The 24,672-nt window shown below is 42.9% G+C and overlaps 1 protein-coding gene across 1 annotated transcript; it reads right to left on the reverse strand.

Annotated features, from left to right (window-relative positions):
* Window positions 1-16,836: 16,836 nt before the first annotated feature.
* LOC130425734 (interferon-induced very large GTPase 1-like) lies at window positions 16,837-24,212 on the reverse strand. Its single transcript, XM_056752107.1, has 5 exons — window positions 24,082-24,212; window positions 23,942-23,992; window positions 22,996-23,613; window positions 22,353-22,420; window positions 16,837-21,618 (listed from the first exon to the last, which is right to left on the reverse strand). Exons 1-5 carry the CDS (start codon window positions 24,101-24,103, stop codon window positions 16,837-16,839), a joined length of 5,541 nt encoding a protein of 1,846 aa, XP_056608085.1. The 5' UTR covers window positions 24,104-24,212.
* Between the last annotated feature and the right edge of the window lie 460 nt (window positions 24,213-24,672).

Genomic DNA, 24,672 nt, shown 5'->3' on the forward strand with positions numbered 1-24,672 from the left:
ATGAGATTGGATGTGTTGATTAAAGCTGGCCTGTCCAGTAAAAAACACACACCATTTTTGAGTTTGCTGTTCTGAAGAAGCGTTGTCTGATGTGAACCATGCCTCGCACAAAAGAGCTCTAGGAAGACCTACGATCAAGAATTGTTGACTTACATAAAGCTGGAAAGGGCTACAAAAGTATATCTAAAAGCCTTGATGTCCATGTGTCCACGGTAAGACAGATTGTCTACAAATGGAGAAAGTTGAGCACTGTTGCTACACTCCCTAGGCGTGGTCGTCCTGTAAAGATGACTGCAAGAGCACAGCGCAGAATGCTCAATGAGGTGAAGAAGAATCCTAGAGTGTCAGCTAAACACTTACAGAAATCTCTGGCACATGCTAACATTTTTGTTGACAAATCTACAATAGGGAAAATATTAAACGAGAATGGACTTCATGGGAGGACACCACGGAGGAAGCCACTGCTGTCCAAAAAAAACATTGCAGCACGTTTGAAGTTTGCAAAAGAGCACCTGGATGTTCCACAGCACTACTGGCAAAACATTCTGTGGACAGATGAAACCAAAATTGAGTTGTTTGGAAAGAACACACAACGCTATGTGTGGAGAACAAAAGGCACAGCACACCAACATCAAAACCTCATCCCAACTGTGAAATATGGTGGAGGGGGCATCATGGTTTGGGGCTGCTTTGCTGCCTCAGGCCCTGGACGGATTACTGTCATTGATGGAAAAATGAATTCCGAAATTTATCAAGACATTTTGCAGGAAAACTTAAGACCATCTGTCCGCCAACTGAAGCTTAACAGAGGATGGACAACGACCCAAAGCATAGAAGTAAATCAACAATAGAATGGCTTCAACAGAAGAAAATACGCCTTCTGGAGTGGACCAGTCAGAGTCCTGACCTCAACCCGATTGAGATGCTGTGGCATGACGTCAAGAGAGCGATTCACACCAGACATCCCAAGAATATTGCTGAACTGAAACACTTTTGTAAAGAGGAATGGTCCAAAATTTCTCCTGACCGTTGTGCAGGTCTGATCTGCAACTATAGGAAATGTTTGGTTGAGGTTATTGCTGCCAAAGGAGGGTCAACCAGTTATTAAACCCAAAGGTTCACATACTTTGTCCACCCTGCACTATGAATGTTTACATGTTGTGTTCAATAAAAACATGAAAACGTATAATGTTTGTGGGGTATTAGTTTAAGCAGACTGTGTTTCTCTATTGCTGTGTCTTAGATGAAGATCAGAACACATTTTATGACCAATTTATGAAGAAATCCAAGTAAGCCCAAAGGGTTCACATACTTTTTCTTTCAACTGTAAGTTGCAAATCGGCATATTGGAACACACGAGCAGAAGTATCCGATGAATTACTCTTCTCTGAAGCGTACCCTCAACTGCATGCAAAAGGTGAGTAAAGGAGGAAGATTCTTAGGAATGCGGTCTTGACCGGCATTGGCCGGTTACATTTTCTTTTCTCTGGCGTTGTTTAATAAGGATTCAGTAAAGGTGGGAGAAGGGGATTCCCCTTGCGTTTCATGCAATAAAGAGAGACCTCTCTTGAAAGGGAACTCAAAACTCTCTGGAACAAAGTGGCGCTCTAGCACGGGACACACGCAACCGCTTGCATTGTACGGAAGTGCTACTCTAAGAGGAGAGGGGCTAGTTTCAGATAAGTTTAGTAGTGAATAAGGGTGTCGGTCATAACACAGCCGAGAGAAGTTTTAACTAGCCGTTAAGATTGACGGTATTTGTAAACCGGTCCAGGTAAGATGCAGGTGGAGATGTAGAGATTTGCAGATGTGGTTTCCCTGCAACAAATAACAACAGACTTCATATTAACTCCTCAGCTTGGGTCTTTTGCAAATGCAGTGTTCTTCAAAAGGGATTTTCAAAAGTAAAACTTGATCGTAATGGTTTCAGTATCTCCCAAAAGTGCAAAATACTCAAAAAGGAAAGAAAACATTTAAACGCTCTGTAGGAAACTATAGTTCAATTCAGAAACTGACTCTCGCGCACTAACAAGTGCACTTGAGTGACTCTTAGGCAGGGAGGGAATCACGTCTCTTGCTAGATAACACGGTTCAGGAGCGACTTACATAATAAAACAGTAAAACCCTCAAAAATACTCATAATCGGGATTTGGAATGACAAGAACGACAGTGTTCAGGATGGGACTCACGGCTCCCGCAACTCTTTTCTCTCCCGTGACGCCGGTCTCCACACCGTACTGTTTCCGATAACGCACTCAAACAAACTTCTGCGTTAACTACGTCTCTAGTTTCACACGATAATGTTGGTGCACATTAAACTCACGAAACTTAAACTGACCGCATACCAGTATGTTTCATTAAATCTAAGGGGGAAAATACAGACTTTTCATGCGGTGATCGCGGCGTATCTGCCCTTAGCGTCTCTCCCCCTTCTCCTACCCAGACGTCTCTGCATTCCCCGTCAACAAACGGAGAATGGGACAACCTGTCAAAATAAAAGTCCTTTAAAAAAATTCCACCATTACACATTTTTTTCCAATGGAGACTTTTACTTTTACACTGTCAGGCGTGCGCACATAAAAAAAAACGCTTCAAATTGTTATTACTTGATGATCACAGATGTTTATATATATCTGCAGACTAACTGATCAACTGGCTCTCAATATATGTTTTCCAGAGAATTTAGCATCGAAAGGAACAGTTACACAGTCATCCACGGCTCAAGTCTATGTACCTGAAAATGCCAAAGATGGTGCAAGATATGATGGAGAAACATGCTGTGTTACAGAATATGAAATTAACCCATGGTGGAGGTTAGATCTTAGTGATATTTATAACATTGGCACAGTGATCATCAGTACCGGATGGTTCCCACTTGAAACCAACAGAGCAGAGATTCGTATCGGAAACTCACTGGTCAACAATGGAAACTACAATCCAATGTAAAGTTATTCATGAAGTCACTTTAACAGTTGATTGTTGAAACACCTCTATGGAGATTCATTGATTTTCTGTCTCTCTAGATGTGCTGTAGTGTCTGGTCTTCTAGCTATTCACACCATCAGTTACTCATGTTTTGGTATGGTGGGACGTTATGTGAATGTGGTCATGACTGGACCGACAAAGCGTCTTTCTCTGTGTGAGGTGGAGGTGTATGGAACAGGTGATTTATGAGTTTGCCTATGAGGTACGGGTATTTGGCGTGCTGTCCGGGAAGCCGGTCCCTGATCGGGGGGTGAGCTCTGGGTTCGGGCCGGTTCCCGAGTTTGGTGCACTCGCCCCGATCAGGGTTCAGCAGTTCCTACAGGAGAAGTGGCTCAAGGAGAGGAGCCGGGGAGGTGGAGGGATGTTAAAGTCTGTAGAGATGATGCAGGTAAGACTGTCTATTTATGGGGAACTCGCTTGACCTGATAGGGTAGATGTAGTGATTGCTGATTATCTGCTCTGGCTCATCCCGAACTTTGCTAATTAAACATCATTTTTTAACATATTTTAATACCATTCGTAGAACTGGGAATTAGGATTCATTTTTGTATATTTCAAATGTGATAAGGGCTGAACCGATTTAGATGATTGTTTGATTCTCTCAGTCGTGTTGATTTATCTGTAGACTGACTGATCGTCTGTCTTTCAATATATATTTTCTAGAGAATTTAGCATTTAAGGGAACAGCCACACAGCCATCAACATATCTCACCTGGATAGCTCAATATGCTGTAGATGGTGTAAGATATGGTTCAGTTGAAGCAGAACACTGCTCTACTACATCATCTGAGAGTAACCCATGGTGGAGGTTAGATCTTCTGGATTATTATGAGATTGATACAGTGATCATCGCTCCTAAACCAACCTGCTGTCCTGAATTTACCAACGGAGCAGAGATTCGTATCGGAAACTCACTGGACAACAATGGAAACAACAATCCAATGTAAAGTTATTCATGACATCACTTCCAGGGGATTGATTGATTGAAATGTCTCTACAGAGATTCACTCTCTCTCTCTCTCTCTCTCTCTCTCTCTCACTCTCTCTAGATGTGCTGTAACTTCTGGTTTTCAAGTTGGTCGCACCATCAGTCACGTATGTGGTGCAATGGAAGGACGTTATGTGAATGTGGTCATGACTGGACAGACAAATTATCTTGCTATTTGTGAAGTGGAGGTTTATGGAAAACGTAATACATACAAAATTATACTCTTTTGTTGAGCTGGCAAAAAAAATCTGAATTTTGCTTTGATTCTTTGGCGACCTCTTAAATGTGATTTAAATTGTATTTGTATGTGAATGTTGAATTTGTGTTTCAGGTCACAGAAAGAAAACTTTTCTGAGACTGAAAATGTCCTCCAGTGGTGATGTAGCTGCTGAAAGAGACAAAATCCTCCATCAGGTGATTTAAAACCCCACATAAATGTGTTATTCAAAAGAGAAGTGATATAAGAGTGTTTGATGTGTGTAAAACATGTTAATAATATGAGTGATGAGAGAATGAGAAATGACAGGATGTTTCATCTTGTGTGTATTGAAACGGTATGTTTGATGAATTTTAGCTTCAATCTGCTCTGGGATTAAACACCTCTGATGTTAAACTGTCCTGGACACAGCGGCCTGAGAAAGTAGAGGAAAAGAAGAAAGAAGAGGAAAATAAGACAAACAGAGGCGAGCACACACGCACACATCCAAAAGCCTGGTTTCATTTATCCAAAACAAACATCTTTTGAAGTTTTTGTTCTTTTTTGAAGTTGCACTTAATTTACTTACTGGTGCTTTAAAGATAGAAACATTGGAAACACGACAGTAAGATTTTCTGTAAAACGGCTCAAATGCTAAATGTTGATATATAAGATGCAAAATAAGATTATTTCCCTGTGGCGTTTTCAAGTGTAAAATGTGACATCTGGTTTCAGTAGATAGAGCGTCATGTCTGAGAGCAACAGGTTGAAGGTTTGAAATGAAATATATGGCCTGAATAAACTGTAAATTGCTTTGGATGAAAGCATCTGCCAAATGTAAATGTAAAACAGTTACTTCCATTCCTTGATTCTGGTTGGTCAATAGCTGTGCTATGACTCTGCCTCATCATGTCATGTGTTTCTTGGTCTTGCGGCAGAGTCGTGGCCTTTGGTTTTACGTGGAGAGAGGCGTTTTGGCACACTTGGCCTTCCACATGCTCTCTCCGGTCCTTGTCTCTGTGCCCGCCATCTCGTTTCTTCGTATAGCTTTCCACCTGTGTCTCATTACCCACACCTGACCATTGTTACCTTCTTTTGTTAGTCTCCCTATTTCATGCCCTTGTGTTTGCTGTCCTGTGCAAGTTCGTTTTGTAATGTTACCTAGTCGTTTGCTGTGCTACCTTGCCGTTTCCTTTCCCTTTCCTTTCCCTTTCCTTTCCCTTTCCTTTCCTTTCCTTTCCTTTCCTTTCCTTTCCTTTCCTTTCCTTTCCTTTCCTTTCCTTTCCTTTCCTTTCCTTTCCTTGCCTAGTCAGAATACCTTCTCTTGTTTAATTACCTGCTCGTGTTAGTTACATTGTTTTCCCCATCGTGGGCTTTTGTTTTGTTATTAAAACCTGGTTTTGTTACCCCTACCGCTGCCTGCATCTAGTTTCTTCTCCTAGCGATCCTGACAAGCTGTGTGTTATTCATGATAAAGCAGTCTGTCGTACCTTATTACTTGTGTAATCTGATTGATTTCTTGTTTTTTTACAGGTTTTTGTCTTAAACATCTTTAATCTGGACACAAACTGAAGGTTTAATGCAAATGTTCATTGATTTCATTCAGTGATTTATATTAATGATGGTGTCACTGCTGAATGTTAGAACATGAAGCTCATTATAATCATTCTCACTATGTTTGTGGTGTTAGTTGTGTATTGTGTGCTATAACCTGAGAGACTGTGTTTAGCACAACAGTAGTGTGTTTTTAGTATATTTGACATCCATATTATTATATATATATATATATATATATATACACACATGTTTTATGCGTTTTACATATTTTCTTTGTCTATTAATTAATGTGCACTTTTGTAAACGCTATTAATCATGATAATAAAAATGTGACTTGAATAAATGTTCACTGTTCTTATGAACTTATTATTATTCTCGCTTGGTCTTGTCTCCTTGTCTGCATGCTTTCATAATAGTCATTTAAAGAAACACATGATATATGTAAAGAAATAACTGGGCATGCTGTACTTAACCTCAGATTTATATTTGGAAAAATGTGTGGGGCGGTTTGCTTTTGTCAGACACCTTGTGCACAAGGGCCAAGATAGACACCAGTATGTTATTTTGATGATCATTATAAAGTGAAGATCGTCGTTTTTTTAAGACAAACTTTGAGAATGCAGAATTAAATAAAACAAATACAAGCGGAACCAAATGTGTTCAAATAAACAGGAAATGTAGCTTACTCTCTTAAAAAAAGTTTCAGCTTCTTCAAAACGTTCTTTAATGGCATAATGACCCTTTAACATCTGAAGAACCTTTCTGTTCACAAAAGGTTCTTTGTGACAAAAAGGTCCTTCAGATGGTACTAAAGAAAGAAAGAGATTTTTCTCCAAAGGAACCTTTGACTGAATGGTTCTTTGTGGTATGAAAAATGGTTCTTCTATGACGTCTCTGTGGAGAACCTTTAAAGCACCTTTTATTTTTAAGAGTGAACGTCATTATTGTTGTCAGAGAGTCTGACCATGTGTGTACATCCCCAACTGTATTTGTACTTCTTTAACATTGATAAAAAACACTACATGTATAAATAAATACATGATATTATATGTTTAATCAGTATTTTTGTTCTGGACGTAAAACTTCAATTTGAATGCAATTTGGAAACTGGATTTAATAATAATAATAATACATTTAATTTATAATGTGCATTTCTTTCACTAAAGGCGCTACAAAATGGTAAAACCATAACAATAAGAAGAATAATAACAATCATTAGAAACAATTAAACAACAATTACAGCATTTACTTCTTAAAATACCTTCTTAAAAGATAAGTCTTAAAACAATCAAGAGAGGTTTGAAAAGGGCAGTGAGTTCAACAGCCTTGGAGCCATACAAGAAAAATACCTTCCTCCAATAGTTTTACGTTTAAACATCACACATCACAGTCGATAAAGGACGCATATGTGGTTTTCACATCACCCCACACAAAAAAATATAAAAACCTATAATAAGCTCCTTGGATAGCCCTTATATCCCCCTTAAGGGGTCACTAGTAAAAAAGGGAAAAGTATTAAATATGCTGATCAATACATAAACACAGATAAAAACCGTGTTACATGGCTATCATGTCATAAATCCAGTATTCAAACTAAATAGTGAACAGGGCAAACATTTTGAACACCTTCAACCCCAACTGCAAACGAAAATAATAAACTCAAAACAAAACGGTACACTCTAATGATAAAGTGATTGTTAAGGCCTTTGAAAAAAGTGCTTGCTAAGCTGCTAAATTACTTAACGTTAATCAAACACAGAATAAAACACTAACTCTGCACAGCGACAGATCAAATACTGCATTAAACAGTGAAATCAGTATGCTCTTACCACAATTTATTAAAAATAGAGGAAAATAATCATATTATTGTCACCGATGTTAGGGCCGAGGCCAATAACCACACTCCGGAGGAGCAGACACCAGAGGACACCAAGAGGCGGACAACAAGAAGTGGATTTAAAAGGGTAAGTATTTTATTAACTTAAAACAATAAAAGCAGTGATGCAAATGTTCGTGGGTGAGACAGTGGCTTCCTTCGTCTCCTCGGATGTGTTCGTGAGACAGGCAGCCGACAATGCTCAGACTCGGCTGGTGTGTAAGTTCACAGAACAGTCCAGGGGATGACAGCAACTTCTCCTCTTCCCCGAGGGACAGACAACGACGGTGTTCGGGCTCGGCTGGTGTGTAAGTTCACAGAACAGTCCAGGGGAGGACAGCAACTTCTCTTCTTCCCCGAGGGACAGACAACGACGGTGTTCGGGCTCGGCTGGTGTGTAAGTTCACAGAACAATCCAGGGGAGGACAGCAACTTCTCCTCTTCCCCGAGGGACAGACAACGACGGTGTTCGGGCTCGGCTGGTGTGTGAGTTCGTAGACCAGTCGGCGGAAGGACAACAGCTTCACCTCTTCCCCGAGGGACAGGCAATGACGGTGTTCAAGCTCAGCTTGAGTCCGTCGCCACTCCGGGCACAAAGGAAAACCTGAACACAGCTTTAGACAGATCAATTCAAAAGGATCTTCATATGCAGACGTCAATTGTCATTCATCTCAGTTTCTGAAGAAACACAGTCGTTAGACCTCACCACACTCGTGCATAAATCACTCTTAGAAATCCTCACGCGTGTGTATTTCACTCTCTCAGACACTGCAAACTCACTTCATCTCCACAGTGATTAGTCGACCTGTTTCTCCTCTTGCTGTAGGGTGAATGACTCCAAGGATGGCGACTGCAGAAGTTTGACGTGAACACATCAGCGACCTTCCCCTCTGCTGTGTAATCTCTTCCCACTAGAACACCGATCAGACATCCAACCTTCAGCTCTCTCCGGTTACGCCGCCGTCAAGACACACACCAGCCCAGATACACCACTGCCTTGCTTGCCCAGAACACCACTCTTTTATACACCCTTGTCCTGAGCGCGTGCTTCAATGAAGCGCAGCTTAATTCACTTCAGCTGCCGCTTGTTATGGCCAGCAATCAAGCCACCCGGTGACACCCTCCCCCACCGGATCCGTTCTAGTCCCGAGAACGGGGTCCCGACTCCCATTCTCCGTATCTTGCAGGGGGTACTCCTCTAGTCTCCCGTTGGGAGCGTCGAGCTGGGGCCTCGGCCTCCCCCTCCCTGGGCTCAGGAGTGGGGGCCCTTCGGATCATAGGCCAGCCCACCCAAGTTGGTGCAGGGGCCACAGGTGCTGGCGGCGCCTCAGTCTCTTGTCGCAGGTAATTTGGACAAGGATGCAGCAGGTTTCGGTGCAGGACTCTCACAGGGCCTGACTTACCCTCGGGACGGATGGTGTACACGGGTTGGTCAGGCCTTTGCTGTTGCTCCACTACGTAGGGGGTGGTTTCCCACCGGTCGCTGAGTTTACCCTTCCCCTGGCGCCGGTTATCCCGCACCAGTACCCGTTCTCCGGGTAACAAAGGAGCCTCTCGAGCGGTGCGGTCGTACAATCTCTTGTTCTTCTTTGCTGCTGCCTCCAGATGCTTGGTTACCTTGTCATAGGCAGAGTGGAGTTGACGATGGTGTCGGTGTACCCATTCAGTGGTGGTGGCGGGGGCTTCAGCCGGGACTGCTCCTAACAGCAGATCTGTGGGCAGGCGCACATGCCTCCCAAACATCAGGTAAGTCGGGGCATACCCCGTTGTGCTGTGGATGCTGTTATTATAGGCCTGCACCAGAGCCGGCAGGCTGTCCGTCCAGTAACCTTGGTGGTCTGCATCTAGTGTTCCCAGTAGACTCAAGAGCGTCTGATTGAAGCGTTCGCACCCTCCGTTCCCCTGTGGGTGATAAGGCGTGGTGCGGGTTTTCCGGCATCCGTACAGACTGCATAGCTCCTGGATGACACGGGACTCAAAGTTCGGCCCTTGGTCAGAATGGAGCGTCTCGGGACATCCAAAGGGCTGGAAGACGTGTCTCCATAGGGCACCGGCAGTGGTGGCGGCGGTCTGGTCCAAGGTTGGTATGGCCCAAGCGTACTTAGTGAACAAGTCAGTCACTACCAAGATGTTCTGGTAGCGGTCTGTTGGGCGACTTAAGGTCAGGAAGTCCATAGCCACCATATGTAACGGGGCTCTGGGTCGCACCGGAACCATAGGGGCCCTCACGTCTCGCCGGGACTTGAACAGCGTGCAACGGGGGCATCCTTGTACATACCTCCCCACCGACTCTTCCATACCACTCCAAAAGAAGTGTCGACGCAGTAGTGATACGGTCCGTTCTTGGCCCTGATGTCCTAACTGGTCATGATAGGCCTGGAGCAACGGCTGAATCTGTGCTTCGGGCACCACCACCTGAGACACCATCTCATGGGTCCTCGAGTCCAGAACAGACCTACAGATCACACCATCTCGCAACTTCAGCCTCTTCCACTGCCCCAGAAGCTTCTTTACCCTCACCGGATGTCCCTGTCGTTCCTCCACCCCAGGGAATTTGTTCCTCTCCAGGTAAGTCCACAGGGTAGCCAGCCCTTCATCCTGCTCTTGCCGTTCCCTCCATCGATGGGGGTCCCATCCCCAATTTGCTGGTATGCCTTCCGCTCGTGCTCCAGGTGCTTCCACCACTCCCACCATCAGCCCTTCTTCTGGTTCTGGCCCTGAAGTTCCCCCTTCCCTAGCTGGTGGTAATCGGGACAGGACATCGGCATTTATGTGCTCTCGGCCTGGTCGATATTGTAGCCGATAGTTGAAGTTGGCGAGCTGGGCCACCCACCGCTGCTCCACCGCTCCCAGTTTCGCGGTCTGCAGGTGCACCAGCGGACTGTTGTCGGTTACTACCAGCACTTCGGCTCCCCACAGGTAATACTTAAACTTCTCGCACAGAGCCCACTTAAGGGCCAGCAGCTCAATTTTGAAAGAGCTGTAATTGGCATCGTTCCGTTCAGCAGGGTGGAGGCTCCGACTGGCGTAGGCAATGACCCTTTCTGTCCCGTCTTGTCGTTGGGCCAGTACGGCTCCCAGCCCGCTATTGCTAGCGTCAGTGTAGAGGACGAAAGGCTGGGTGAAATCGGCGTAAGCCAGAATGGGGGCCTGCAACAACTCCTGCTTGAGTCGGTGGAAGGCGGTCTCGCACTCCTGACTCCAGGTGATGGTAGGGGAACTTCGGCTCCGCGAGGTACCGGTACCGGCCAGCAGCTGATTCAGGGGTTTTGCAATTTTTGAGAAGTCCTTTATGAAGCGTCTGTAGTAGCCGACGAATCCAAGAAAGGACCGTACCTGCCTCACGGTCTTCGGAGGGACCCAGCCCTGCACTGCAGACACCTTCTCCGGATCAACAGCCACTCCTGCAGCGCTCACCCGGTGCCCCAGGAACTGAACCTCTCTTCTGAGAAGCTGGCATTTCCCGGGCTGGAGCTTCAGTCCATACCGTTCCATTGCCCGGAAGACTTGCTCCAAGTGTGACAAGTGACCATTGAAGTCAGGGGAGTAGACGATCACATCGTCTAAGTAAACCAAGGCGGAGTCCATCAGCTGCCCTCCCAGGCATCGCTGCATGAGCCTCTGGAAGGTCGCAGGAGCGTTACAGAGGCCGAAGGGCATACGATCCCATTCAAATAGGCCGAAAGGGGTGGTAAAGGCAGTCTTCTCGCGGTCCTGTTCCTCCATCCTCACCTGCCAGTAGCCACTCGCTAAGTCCAGGGTAGAGTACCAGCTGGCGCCGGTCAGTCCCGTAAGGGAATCCTCGATCCGGGGCAAGGGAAAGGCATCCTTCTTGGTGACCAAGTTCAGTTTCCGATAGTCTACACAAAACCTCCAAGAGCCTGTCTTCTTGCGGACCAGGACAATTGGGGCGGCCCATGGGCTGCTGCTCTCCCGGATAACTCCTCGTCCCAACATTCCTTTCAGTAGGGCTCGTACTTCCGTATACAAAGTCGGAGGGACTGGGCGGTATCGTTCTCGACTTGGTGGGGCGTCTCCAGTAGGAATGGCGTGCTTGACTATGTCGGTGCACCCATAGTCTTCGTCGTGGGTGGAGAAGACGTGTTGCCACTTGGCCAGTAGACTCTGGAGTTTGCAGGTTTGTTCTTCCGTTAGGCCCTCTCCTTCCAGGGACTCGCTCTGAAGGTGGCCCGGCATGCCCTGTGCAGTGGAACCAGGACGAGACTCCTTCTCCGCCAGGCCAACCTCGACCACTGTGGCGCTCACTTGGCAGAAGCGGACCTCCTGCTCCTCCCTCACCTGGTGGGGGTCTACAGGCGTGATACGGGTCAGTCGTTGGTGACGGTACAGATGGTCGGGTTTCTTACTTTAACTGCGACTCGGCCCCGACGGGCTACTGTTAACCCCCGAGCGACTTCAACAGTCTGGCACTCCCAGTGGGGTTCAACAAGGAGGCAATCTTCAGGGCCATAGGTCCGACCTGGCAGCCGAACCCAGACCACAGCTTCGCTCCGGGCAGGGACAGAGACAGCATACCGGCAGGCCACCCGACCCACGTCCTCCCGGTCGCGTTGGGAAATCGCCACCTGCACTCGCCGACAGTCAGTCACAACACGCTCCCACTCCTTCTTCTCGGCTGTGGAGGTGTAACGAAGAGGTCCAGCCTGGAACAGTTCCTCCCAACAGTCCATGATGACGTTCATTCCTAACAGGGCTCGATGTTCTCCCAGACAGGAGTCTCGCACGATCACTACCCCCTTCTTCGGGATTGTGGTGCCGTGAATTTCGAAGTTGGTGACCTGGTATCCGATGTAGGGGATGCTCAGGCCATTTGCCCCACGCAGGGTGAGCCAAGGGACTTCAGCTTCGGGTAAGTGATGAGCATCAAACAGGTCTTTGGACAAACTCTCAGACAACATAGTGACCTGGGACCCTGTGTCTACCAGGCACCGAACAACGCCATTGATCTTAATCTCCAGGAGGGGACAGCGTCCCACTAGGCCGTCTCGTGGAGCTGAGTCCACACAAGGGTCTATCCGGGGGGTCCCGACCACTTGACCCACAGTGGCCGGTCGTTCTAAAAACCCCCTTGCGAGCTACGTCGGGAACCGCATTGGCGGCTGTAGTGTCCGGGCTCTCCGCAGGTGTTGCAGATCGGGCGCCCCTGCTCATCCCACTGGAACCTGGAACTGAACGGACGGCTGGTGCGTCTTCCCGGACCTCTCCCTCCATCAGAATACGAACGTTCTCGAGGTAGGGGCAGGGGCTCTGGCCGTCCACGGCGGAGTTCTCCAAGAATGGATTTTGAGAGTTCGGCCATTTCTTCTCGGACGTCTTTCATTAACTCCGCACGTAGGGTCCGCTCCCAGTCGGTCGGTTCGGGCTGTGTTGGGGCACTCATTCCACTTGCAGCCATACACAGCGGTGTCTCTACAGTCTGATGGTGATCCTGTTCCAAGGCTAGGGCCTCCTTACGTACATCTTCGAATGTCAGGGTGGCGTCCCTTCGAAGCTGTAACCTCAGACTCTGTCGTATTGGACCTTCTCGTAACCCCAACAGGAACTGGTCTCTCAACAATGTCTCTTCCTCTCCCAGTCCATGATGTTCTCGATTCTTCAGCCTGGAGAACAGTTCCCGTAGTCGCAGAGCGAATGCTCGCAGTGTCTGCCCAGGTACCTGCTTACAGTTGAAAAACTGCGTTCGTAACACTGCCACCGGAGTCGAATCACCGTATTGCCCAGACAGAAATTCGAATATGGCCCGTGTAGTGGCTCGGACGGCTTCAGGTGCTGCTCGGACTTCTCTCTTCGCCTCCCCCTCAAGTGAATTCAAGACAAACTGTATCTTCTGGGCTTCACTGAGCCCTTGCAGTCCGGCCAAGTACTCCACTTGCGCCCTCCAGTCTGTAAAACTCAACTCAGAGCCAGATCCACCATACTTTTGAGCCCACGGAACTCCCATGAACATAGATGCCATCGGCTGCCGGACGGCTGGCAAGTCGTCGTCCGCCATCCTGGGTCCTCCGGCCGCTCAACTCCGAGTGGTAACCCTGCCGACTACGCCAAAAGTGATGTCACCGATGTTAGGGCCGAGGGCCAATAACCACACTCCGGAGGAGCAGACACCAGAGGACACCAAGAGGCGGACAACAAGAAGTGGATTTAAAAGGGTAAGTATTTTATTAACTTAAAACAATAAAAGCAGTGATGCAAATGTTCGTGGGTGAGACAGTGGCTTCCTTCGTCTCCTCGGATGTGTTCGTGAGACAGGCAGCCGACAATGCTCAGACTCGGCTGGTGTGTAAGTTCACAGAACAGTCCAGGGGATGACAGCAACTTCTCCTCTTCCCCGAGGGACAGACAACGACGGTGTTCGGGCTCGGCTGGTGTGTAAGTTCACAGAACAGTCCAGGGGAGGACAGCAACTTCTCCTCTTCCCCGAGGGACAGACAACGACGGTGTTCGGGCTCGGCTGGTGTGTCAGTTCACAGAACAATCCAGGGGAGGACAGCAACTTCTCTTCTTCCCCGAGGGACAGACAACGACGGTGTTCGGGCTCGGCTGGTGTGTAAGTTCACAGAACAATCCAGGGGAGGACAGCAACTTCTCCTCTTCCCCGAGGGACAGACAACGACGGTGTTCGGGCTCGGCTGGTGTGTGAGTTCGTAGACCAGTCGGCGGAAGGACAACAGCTTCACCTCTTCCCTGAGGGACAGGCAATGACGGTGTTCAAGCTCAGCTTGAGTCCGTCGCCACTCCGGGCACAAAGGAAAACCTGAACACAGCTTTAGACAGATCAATTCAAAAGGATCTTCATATGCAGACGTCAATTGTCATTCATCTCAGTTTCTGAAGAAACACAGTCGTTAGACCTCACCACACTCGTGCATAAATCACTCTTAGAAATCCTCACGCGTGTGTATTTCACTCTCTCAGACACTGCAAACTCACTTCATCTCCACAGTGATTAGTCGACCTGTTTCTCCTCTTGCTGTAGGGTGAATGACTCCAAGGATGGCGACTGCAGAAGTTTGACGTGAACACATCAGCGACCTTCCCCTCTGCTGTGTAATCTCTTCCCACTAGAACACCGATCAGACATCCAACCTTCAGCTCTCTCCGGTTACGCCGCCGTCAAGACACACACCAGCCCAGATACACCACTGCCTTGCTTGCCCAGAACACCACTCTTTTATACACCCTTGTCCTGAGCGCGTGCTTCAATGAAGCGCAGCTTAATTCACTTCAGCTGCCGCTTGTTATGGCCAGCAATCAAGCCACCCGGTGACATTATCATATTAACTTACTTTAAAAAATCTGCTTGCTGCGATGTGCTGACCGTCTGACAATAAGACGAGTGAAGCATCCAGAAAGTTTGATGAAGAGGAAAAATGAATAAAGCATTTTTAAGAAAAATTTATTTGGAAAGAAGGAAAACCAAGGGTTAAACAAGGTCTTACAGAACAGTAAATGAATAAAGTTCTATTCACTTGTTGAATTATTATACAGCCAATTTTGAACTGGATGCAATTGGATAAGGCATCAAAGTAAAACTGTATGCAAATTAAACCAGATCATGCTAAATACTTATTCATATTATGTAAACTCTTAAAGATGGGATGTTTAGTCAGACATTAAAATAACAGAAGGTACTTTAAACAAAACAAAGTTTAGATTTACATTTTACATTTAGGCATTTTGCAGACGCTTTTATCCAAAGCAAAATTACATTGCTTTTATCCTATACATTTCACATAGGTATTTGCAATCCCCTGGGTTCGAACCCAAAACCTTGCGTTGTTAACACAATGCTCTTAACACTGAGCTACAGGAAAGTTTAAAAGTTCTAAAAACCAAGCAATCTCTATTATGGCAAGAATATGTCTGAAAGATTAATAAAGATATTCAGTACTACAATAAAAACCCTCAAAGTATTACTAATTTTAGGATGCTGAAGAAGCTGAACTTGAAGTCCCCCTGTGGTGAAAATGGCATGTTTGATATGGTTGATACTGTATGTCCATGTGTGTGTTTTAAACCACCTCTGTGTTCTACATAACAACCATGTAACAACCACATCATACAGTTGAGCCAGTATAGACGCCTTTACTGTTATTAAACATTATGACACTTATTGTGGGCGGAGCTTGGGTGGAGGCAGAAAGATCCCCATACCCACATCATTAATAATAGGAAGCATGTTTTGTTTGTTTGCTTTTTGACAATGACTAGAAAAATCAGATTAAATTTTAACATGTAAAGTCACTCACTGTCTAGGAACGCGATAGTTTCTAGACAGTGAAAGTAGTTTCTAGAAAGTTAATATTGTAGCCTGTTCCCTGTTTCCAAATCTGCTTGAATCCCAATGACCTTTAGATATTTAAGAGATATTAAATCAATAAAAAAAAAGAGTTATTATGTGTGGTTGTAAGAGCTTTAAAAATATAGGCAGACGTTAAAGTACCTAGTTGTGTACTTATTTATTCTTGTTTCTGCTAATGGGTTTTTGTTGTGTACTAATGTTAGGTGTTGTTTTGACAAAAGGAAAAATTCAAGTGTCTTACTGCTTCATTAGATTATTATATTGAAACATGTTGAGAATACTCATGTGATGCTGACATGATCTTGCGCTGCAGAAGTTCAGTGTTCTTTTGAAAAGTTCTTTGCTCTTTTCTTAGAGAGTGTTTTCATGATGTGTCTTCTGAGCATCAGTCTTTTTTCTTTAGATCTTGCTGCTGAAGAATCCCATTTAACTTTCTCTTCAATTCTCTGATAATGCTTTCGTGATCATCTGTGATTATTATCTCAAATGAGGTTTTCCACTGAATCAGTAGCTCTGCATCTGTGACTTTAACAAAGAATTCTGACATTGATTCTTTCACGTCTTCACTTTTCTCTTTCAGTTTTCTTTAACAAACTCTTTCTTCAATCAAATCTTTTGTTAATTTTCTATTGTTGTGCTGTTTGTTCTCAATATTCATCATAGCACAGCAAAGAGTCCAGGAACACTTGATGTATTCTGTCTCCAGTCTCATGTACACTGAAATCTTCAAATAATTTGAAGCTGAACTCAAAGATTGTGAGGATTTACTGAATAAGCAATTTAAGAACACATCATTTTATCTAATTTTGTAGCCTGGTTGAAATAATTTCAAATAAAGATCCAAAGAGGATCATATTAAATTGTATGTCCTGTGAATAAATGGCTTCTTGATCTGCTCTTTTAATTTATGTTCATTTAAAATATGTATCCAGACTCTCAATAGCATCCTTTTTTGTGTATATTCTCCATTCCTCTGTTGTTTCACATCTGAATGTTCTCTCGTAGTATTTTTCCAGATCATCCTGGAATCTGCACATGAACCACTTCCAGTAGGGCAGCTCTGAGAGATCAGGAGTGATGCTCCATTCAGCATAAACTCCTCCTGCTTTCCTGTATTCTTTGTGATAGAACCACTGATCTGAGGTCTCTACTTTAAAACTGGCATGTTCCGCTGTCACTACAGTTGTACAAAAGTTAACACAAAGATGGTTTGATTTAGTGTAAAACCACCCATTGATTCCATCCACCCTGTGGAAAGGAACGCTGTGATCTCCATCATGGTTTTCTATTGTGTTGGTGCAGATGGCTTTACAGAACGGACACTGAACCCAACAGCACTGACACAAGTGATCAATCACAATCTCATCTGTTCTGTAGTTCAGATCCAGTTTAACATCAAATGAATCTGTGCTGAACTCTCTAGTGATGTCAGATGTTATTGAAGGAAGTTCTTTTCTTATCACATCTTCTAGAAGTTTGTAATCATCAACATCATCATGTTTGACTCCACTGAAGTCCTTCACAGAGAACATCAGAACATCTGAGAGCTTCTGTGTGAAAAACTTCAACCACACATCAACATTTCCTCTGTTCTCTTGAACATGTTGAGTAGATTTATGTGCTGCTGTCATGATCTTCTTCTGCAGGAGTTCAATGTTCTGATTCATCTTGAGCTGAACACTGACACTGAACTGATCTCTGATGTACTGACTCACTTCATCTCTGATAAAACTCTTGAAGTGATCTCTGGGATTATGAATGTAGTTGATGTATTTGTCAAAGTTCTCCTCTTCTGCCAGTCTCTTCAGGATGTGTTTCTCCAGATTTGATCTGTTTCCATTCAGTGATGGACAGTTTGATCTCATCTCATCTGCTAAATCTCTGGCGGTCTGTCTGTAGACACTCTGTTCAATGGGTTCTTTCAGTTTCTGACAGATGATCTCACCAAAAATAGCAGCTGATGTTGCTCCTTGACAGTATTTCTGGAAAATACTGTAGTATTCTCTCTTCTTCTTCTCCAGATAGAGATCAGGATCATTGGCATCTCTGAACTTTTTGTGTTGGTCAGTCAATGTCTTGTTTACTCTCTTAAATATAGAAAATAATAAATCTATGAAGAATTCTCTCTTGAACACATATTTCACTGGACCTTTCTCATATTCTGTTATTCTTGCTTTGATGTAATCTGTGAGTTGTTGAATGTAGCTGATGTTGTAGCCTAGCTTTGAAATATTATATGACTGAATCATCTCGTCTGTATGATAAGAAACATCTGTGATAAAGGTTCTTATTTGTGTTTCATCCTCTTTAGATAATTTTAAACCAATCTTCTCTTTCGCTGCTTTGATGACATTTTTTAAATGTCCTGTTACTCCACTGGATCTCTTTAACTGAACATAATCTGAATAATTTGGTACAGTAAATATGTTCCTGATGTCGTTCCATGTGTCTACATTGACACTTTCATAGATGTCACTGAGAAGTTCTCTCACATCTTTCAGTATGTCGATGTCTTTGATTGGAGGAGAATCTGTTGTAATCTTCTTCACACACTCTTCCCAGAACACACCAAACTCTCTCTTCAGAGTTTCTTCATCATTTGTTTTGTCTTTGTGTTGTAAAGCAAGTTCTTTGCTCTTTTCTAAGAGAGTGTTTTCATGATGTGTACCCTGAGCATCAAGCTTTCTCTTTAGGTCTCGCTGCTGAAGAATCTCATTTAATTTCCACGTTGTTTCTTTTACAATGTTTTCTTGAAGCTCCGAGAGTTTTATTTCAAATGAAGTTTTCCACTGAATCAGTATATCAGAATCTGTGTCTTTATCAAAGAATTCTGACATTGATTTAGTCACTTCATCGCTTTTCTCTTCCAGTTCTTTCTGAAGATCTGTTTCCACAATCTCATTGATTACTTCATTGTCTATTTGGTTGTGAAGTTTAGTCTGAATCTTCATAATAGCACTGCGAAGAGTCCACGTCCACTTGCTGTATTCTGTCTCCAGTCTCCTATATGCTGAAATCTCCAGAGAATTTCTGAAGCTGAACACAAATCGTTCATTCAGCGAAGCCTCCCAGAGATCCTGAATCCGCTGACATAAATGTGTAAGCCTCATTCCTGTTGAATTTGAGGCATGTGATACAATAGCTTTTCTTAGTTTTTCAACATTCTCACAGTAGTTTGGGTTTGGTGGTGCCATGGGTGGGCTTCCCTCCCACAGTTGAGCAAAATACTCCACATCATTCTGTACATCAAATTTAATGACATCACTGAAACATTCAGCATCATAGACCTCCTCTTTTGCAGCGAGTTCTGTCATTTGATCCAGTGTGTCCAGTAGTCGTCTCCTTCCCTCCATGTTTCTCTCTCCAGCTGTGATGTCTGAAACATTCTGATGTACAAAAATACAGCTGGGGTTCAGTTTGACCTTCTTCATCCTCAGAAAGGCCTGAACAACAATCTGAAGAATTTCCTGCATCTCAGACGGGTTTTCTCCAAAGATGTTGATCAATGTCAGATATCCAAGACCAACAACAAATGTGGCCAGTTCATTGTCATGATGTCTTGTGGACCTTCCAGCCAGTTCAGAAGCCCGAAGACCTTCAGTATCAACAACCAGAATATAATCAAACTTCATCTGATGTTTCATGTCTTCTGAGACTCTGATCAGCTGCATGAAAGCTCCTCTGGTGCAGCGGCCGGCACTGACTGCAAACTCAAGTCCAAACATGGCATTCAGCATGGTGGATTTCCCAGAGCTCTGAATCCCTAAAATTGACAGAACAAACACTCTCTGATCTCCCAGTTTCTGGATGAGTTTATCTAGAACAGCAGTAACCCACATGACAGGAACATGAGCAGCATCTCCATCCATCAGCTCCAGTGGAAATCCAGAGATCATCATATCTGCTGCAAGACTTGGGAGAGAAGAGAAGTCAAACTCAAGATCTGTTTTGTTCTTCTTCACATATAAACATGATTCATAGATCTGACTGATCTCTCTCATGATGTGCTCCAGACCAAAGGCTGTTGCTTGAAGATCTGAAGATATTAGCTCAAGTTGTGTTTGTTCAGCTTTGAGTTGCTCTTCTTCCTCAGATTTAAGTTTAGCATTTTCTTTCAGTTTTAAGACTGTTGACCACTTTTTATTATACTTCTGATATAAAACAGAAAGATCAGCTGATGTGAATTCATCGAGGAGGATTCTGAGCCATCTCAGGAAAAACATCTTCTTAACATCATGTGAGGTCATTTGTTTAATAAATAACTTTATACACTCACTCGTGTCAGATTCATGTTGCTTTTCACGAATCTTCTTCATTTCTGTTTGTTTTCTGCTTATTTCTTGTTCTATGTCTTTCCCTTGAGGTCGATGAAGTTCTTTGTTTTTCTGACACCACAGATGCCAAAGTTCACCCTGATGGGGCAGAAATGATTCTTTGATTTCTTTCAGAGGTTTATTCTTCAATAAACTCATCATCTGTTGTGCTGCTTCTCTTCCTCTCCTGCAGTCTTCATTATCTTCTTCATCTACTCTGATATTTGAGTGTTTGGACACGTCTTCAAGTCTGAACACAGAGGCTGATCCTGAAGATGGGAGACAATCATTTATAGCTCTTCTGAGTTCTTCAGACACATCTGACTGATTCCTGTCTTTCAGACCAATTTTGTATTTTCTGTTCTTCACCTTAGATACAGCAGATTCCTCTGCAGTAAAAAGGAATATGAGTGGCTTTGAGTTTTTTAACAGCTCTTGTATCTTGGATGCATTTTTATCATTCTTGTCAAGTTTTGTCAGAAGAACAACATTGACTGAAGACATTTCAGTGAGAATCTTCATCTGTGTCTCATTGTCTCCTGCATCACCATGAAGATTACAGAAGGCAACACAGTCAGTAAATTTATCTGTGTTTTTTTCAGATGGACAGTACCAGGCGATCTCCACCACTCCATCCATCAGTAGTCTGGTTCTGCTGCTGCCTGGACAGTTTCTGGTGAAGAACGTGTTGTGTTTCTCATTGATCAGACTGTTCATCAGCTGAGATTTAGATGAAGACACAGAACCAAACCTGAAGAACGACACCATTGGAGTTTCTGCTTTACAAACTGACTGGACTCTACTGATGATGTCATTGTCAGGTCTTCTGATCTTCCAGCTCTTGTTGATTTGTCTGAATGTCCAGAGAGGAAACTCAATGTGTTGTGTGAATGGATGAGGAACAAGCAGAGGAAGAGCAAACTGACACTGAGAGAGTTTAGTGACCATCAGCTGCTTTAGGAAAATATCAGCACAATGAAACACGGCCATCTGAACATCCATTGGGTGAATAGAATCTGATTTACTTGTTACTGCATTAGATGAAGACATGATATCAAACAGATCTCCCTCATCATCATCAGAAGCGTTGTCTGTTTCTAGTGTGTGATAATGTTCACTGGTTTCTTTAGTTGTTATGTGTCTTGCTCTGTAGTTCATCATCAGTAGTGTCTGCAGATAATTCTTCACCAGGTCTTCTTCAGCACAAGACTCATTAGACTGTAATGAATGTGATGTTATCTGAAGAACATCTGAAGCTCTCAGATTATTGTGGCTTTTGAGATGAAGCTGATCAAAGAGCTGCTTTACTTTTTCATTAATTTCTTTTTTATGATGTTGTTCCAATCTTATGTGTGTTGATGAATAATATCCTACAATCCCCTGTAAAAGAAAAGCATAATTGATTTTCAGTTTTCTATTAACATGTTTTTGGGAGGTTTTGTTTGAAACAAAACAGATACGGAGACAACAATGGCTCCTAGGCCCTGGACTGTATTTTCGCTATACTCAAGAGACATCTTCATCATTAGAATGTAAACTAATGATAATTTATTTAAATAATAAAGCAATTTTTATGTTCCTTAAAGGCCATCAACATAAGTGCATAGCCACACAAAGCCCACACATGTCTCTGCAATGTTCTACATATGTCAAGAAGAACAAAATCAGATTTTCATGCAATATATCCATTAAGGGAGTAAGGGTGTATTTTAGAATATACCCCCCAAACAGCTCTAGGGTTCAGAATTGAACTTGAAGAGTAACGTTTTGACATTTTAAACTGCATTTGTTTTACCATATGGGGAAAGAATTCTTATGGTCATGTAAAAAGCATTTTCATTCCCCATTAAATGTATTTATTAAATATTGTATTTTCAAAAAATATAAAATATAAACAATAATATTATGTAATGGATTATATATCTTAGCACATGCACACTATGGCCATAAAAATATTTATAACATGACGTTGTTTTTTATTCCAAAAGTGTGTTTAAACACAGAAGATGAATTGTGATGGAAAAACCCTTCTTTCTTGTATCGAAATAAACATTAAAATTCATTTTTTTTGTTGTGTATCTCTATTTTATATTCATACTTCACTCAGCACAGACCTTGTGTATGTATTGCAATTCTCTTGAAGGTGTGTGCTCCATGCTCTTCTTCTTGATTGTGGGTTTATCTTTATAAACAAAAGAAAAAGTGGAAAGTTAATATAGGGTTTAGATTTTACTCATCTTACATTTTTCATCCCGAAGATGATTTTTAGGTAAATAATTTTTTTAAAGAATTTGATTTTAACGTTGTGTTTTGACACGAAACTTGATCTTGTCAGTCGCATTTAAATTTGGTGACATTGCTCCCCTAGTGGTCAAGAGATATAGCGGCATTCTTAAAAGTGCTTATGACCAAATCAACATAATGTAATCTGATTTACATTGATAGATTGTTTGGCTCTAGCCAAGTATTTTGATAACAAGTTTGTCATACTCCACCATATTTCCTGTCCACCTGTCTCATGTGCTGTTTTGCCAGATTGTTTGCTTAAACAAGGCCAAAAATGAGGGCAAACTTGCCTCACCACTTCGAAAAAGACTCAACCATTCAAGTTTGGAACCCTTCACACACATTCAAAAATAAAAGTAAATCCATCGAAACCATCAAGTAAAATGGAACTACGAGAATTATTCTGTGACTATATGACAAGTGCATATACACAGAACACCCAGCTTAAATAAAGTGTAACCAAAATCTTACCACTGTCATTTTCGTTCTTTTGTAAGTTGCTGTGCCTATTTAACTGTGTGTTGTACATTTCTACAGTGTAGCACTGATCTTTATTCTCATTAAACAGACGATCAATCTCCTTCATCAGGTCTCTCATCTCTGATCTGTTGTTCATGGTCTTGCTGCAGGTGTGATATCTTCCTCCACATTTGTTCAGCAGCTGCTCCATGACAGAGTTTTTCTTCAGATCATCTATTATAGTGTCACACTCTTCTTCTCTCTCATAAGTGAAGAGAATTATCACAAACTGAAGAATTCTGTCACCAAATACTGTCTGTAGCCATTCAAGACCCATCTTATCAGCATCTGTTAACTGACCCAGACGAACAACAAAGATGAAGGCACAGATTTCATTTTCATGCACTAGTTGACCAATGAGATGATCCACAGAGTCCAGTTGACGTTCAGTGAAGTCAAGCATGTTGATGACCGAGACATTATGTTCTGATATCTTCATCTGTACGGGATCAATCCTTGAGAATTCTTTAAGAGGATGTGATTCTTCTCCCAGAAGAGTGTTATCATGACCAAATTGAACTGATGTTGAGTTTCCAAACAGAGCAACAGTCAGAGGAGACTCCTTATCACCTAAGCAGAAACACAAAGATTTCAAACACCACAAAATATACACCACTATAAAACATCAAGCAATGATGGTCATTAGTGTTGATTTCTTCCTTAAGCATATCCTACATTAATGTGTTTATATATTTGTTTTTATAGTTTGAAAGTTTTACAATTCTCAAGAATGTGAAATCAAATGTTTCTAAATAGACTTTTGCTATTTGTTTCTTTTTTATAACTTATTTCCAGACAGAACAATCCTCAAACAGAACAATCTCCACTGCAACAAACACGCATTTACTGTAAAGACTCATCATCATCACATGGGAAACATATTCTATGTAAAACGTACTCAAATGAGGATCTTTTTCTTTGCTGCGAGGAGGATTGTTTACAGCATACACTGCAAGAGACAAACACATAACACTTACTGTACATCTGAACAGTAAAAAATTGTAATAGAAAACATCAAGTATTGTTTGTGTATCTCACCTGTGATGTCAGTGCTGGACATCTTCCTGTCCAGTGTCTTTATTTAATCTTTAGTTTTATTTTCTGCACTTTAAACACCGTATGGATTTTAAAGCCTTATAGGAATTTTTCTAAACTGTTTACAGTTTTTCTCCAGTGATACGTGCTGATTCAAATCAATTCGGATAAAAGCACCTGAAAAGTGCATGTTGTAAATTGTCAGATGGAAGAGTGTGACTGGAAATGGTGTGAAATATATACATGATATATTACATATTTAATGAAGCACACACAGGGTAAGTGAAACTGTCGGATGTCATTCACACATTTATAACATTTGCTGCATTACATTTTATTGTGTTGTGTCTAAAAATTATTCATATTTTTCTACACACTCATATAAAAAATATAAGAGTACTAAAATGAAAAATTTGTACCTGAGTCTTAAGATTTCATCATGTTTAGGTGGTTCTTTTATTATTTCCTTCACAAGAGCAGGAAGAGATCTGAGTGTGAGAGTCAGACGCAAACAAATCGAGAAAGACAGCACCAGTCACATAACTCGAGACCTAAGTCTGTTTGCATATTGTGATTTGAATGCTTTCGTTTTAA

The sequence above is a fragment of the Triplophysa dalaica genome, chromosome 7 (genome assembly GCF_015846415.1).
Source record: "Triplophysa dalaica isolate WHDGS20190420 chromosome 7, ASM1584641v1, whole genome shotgun sequence".
Taxonomy (NCBI): domain Eukaryota; kingdom Metazoa; phylum Chordata; class Actinopteri; order Cypriniformes; family Nemacheilidae; genus Triplophysa; species Triplophysa dalaica.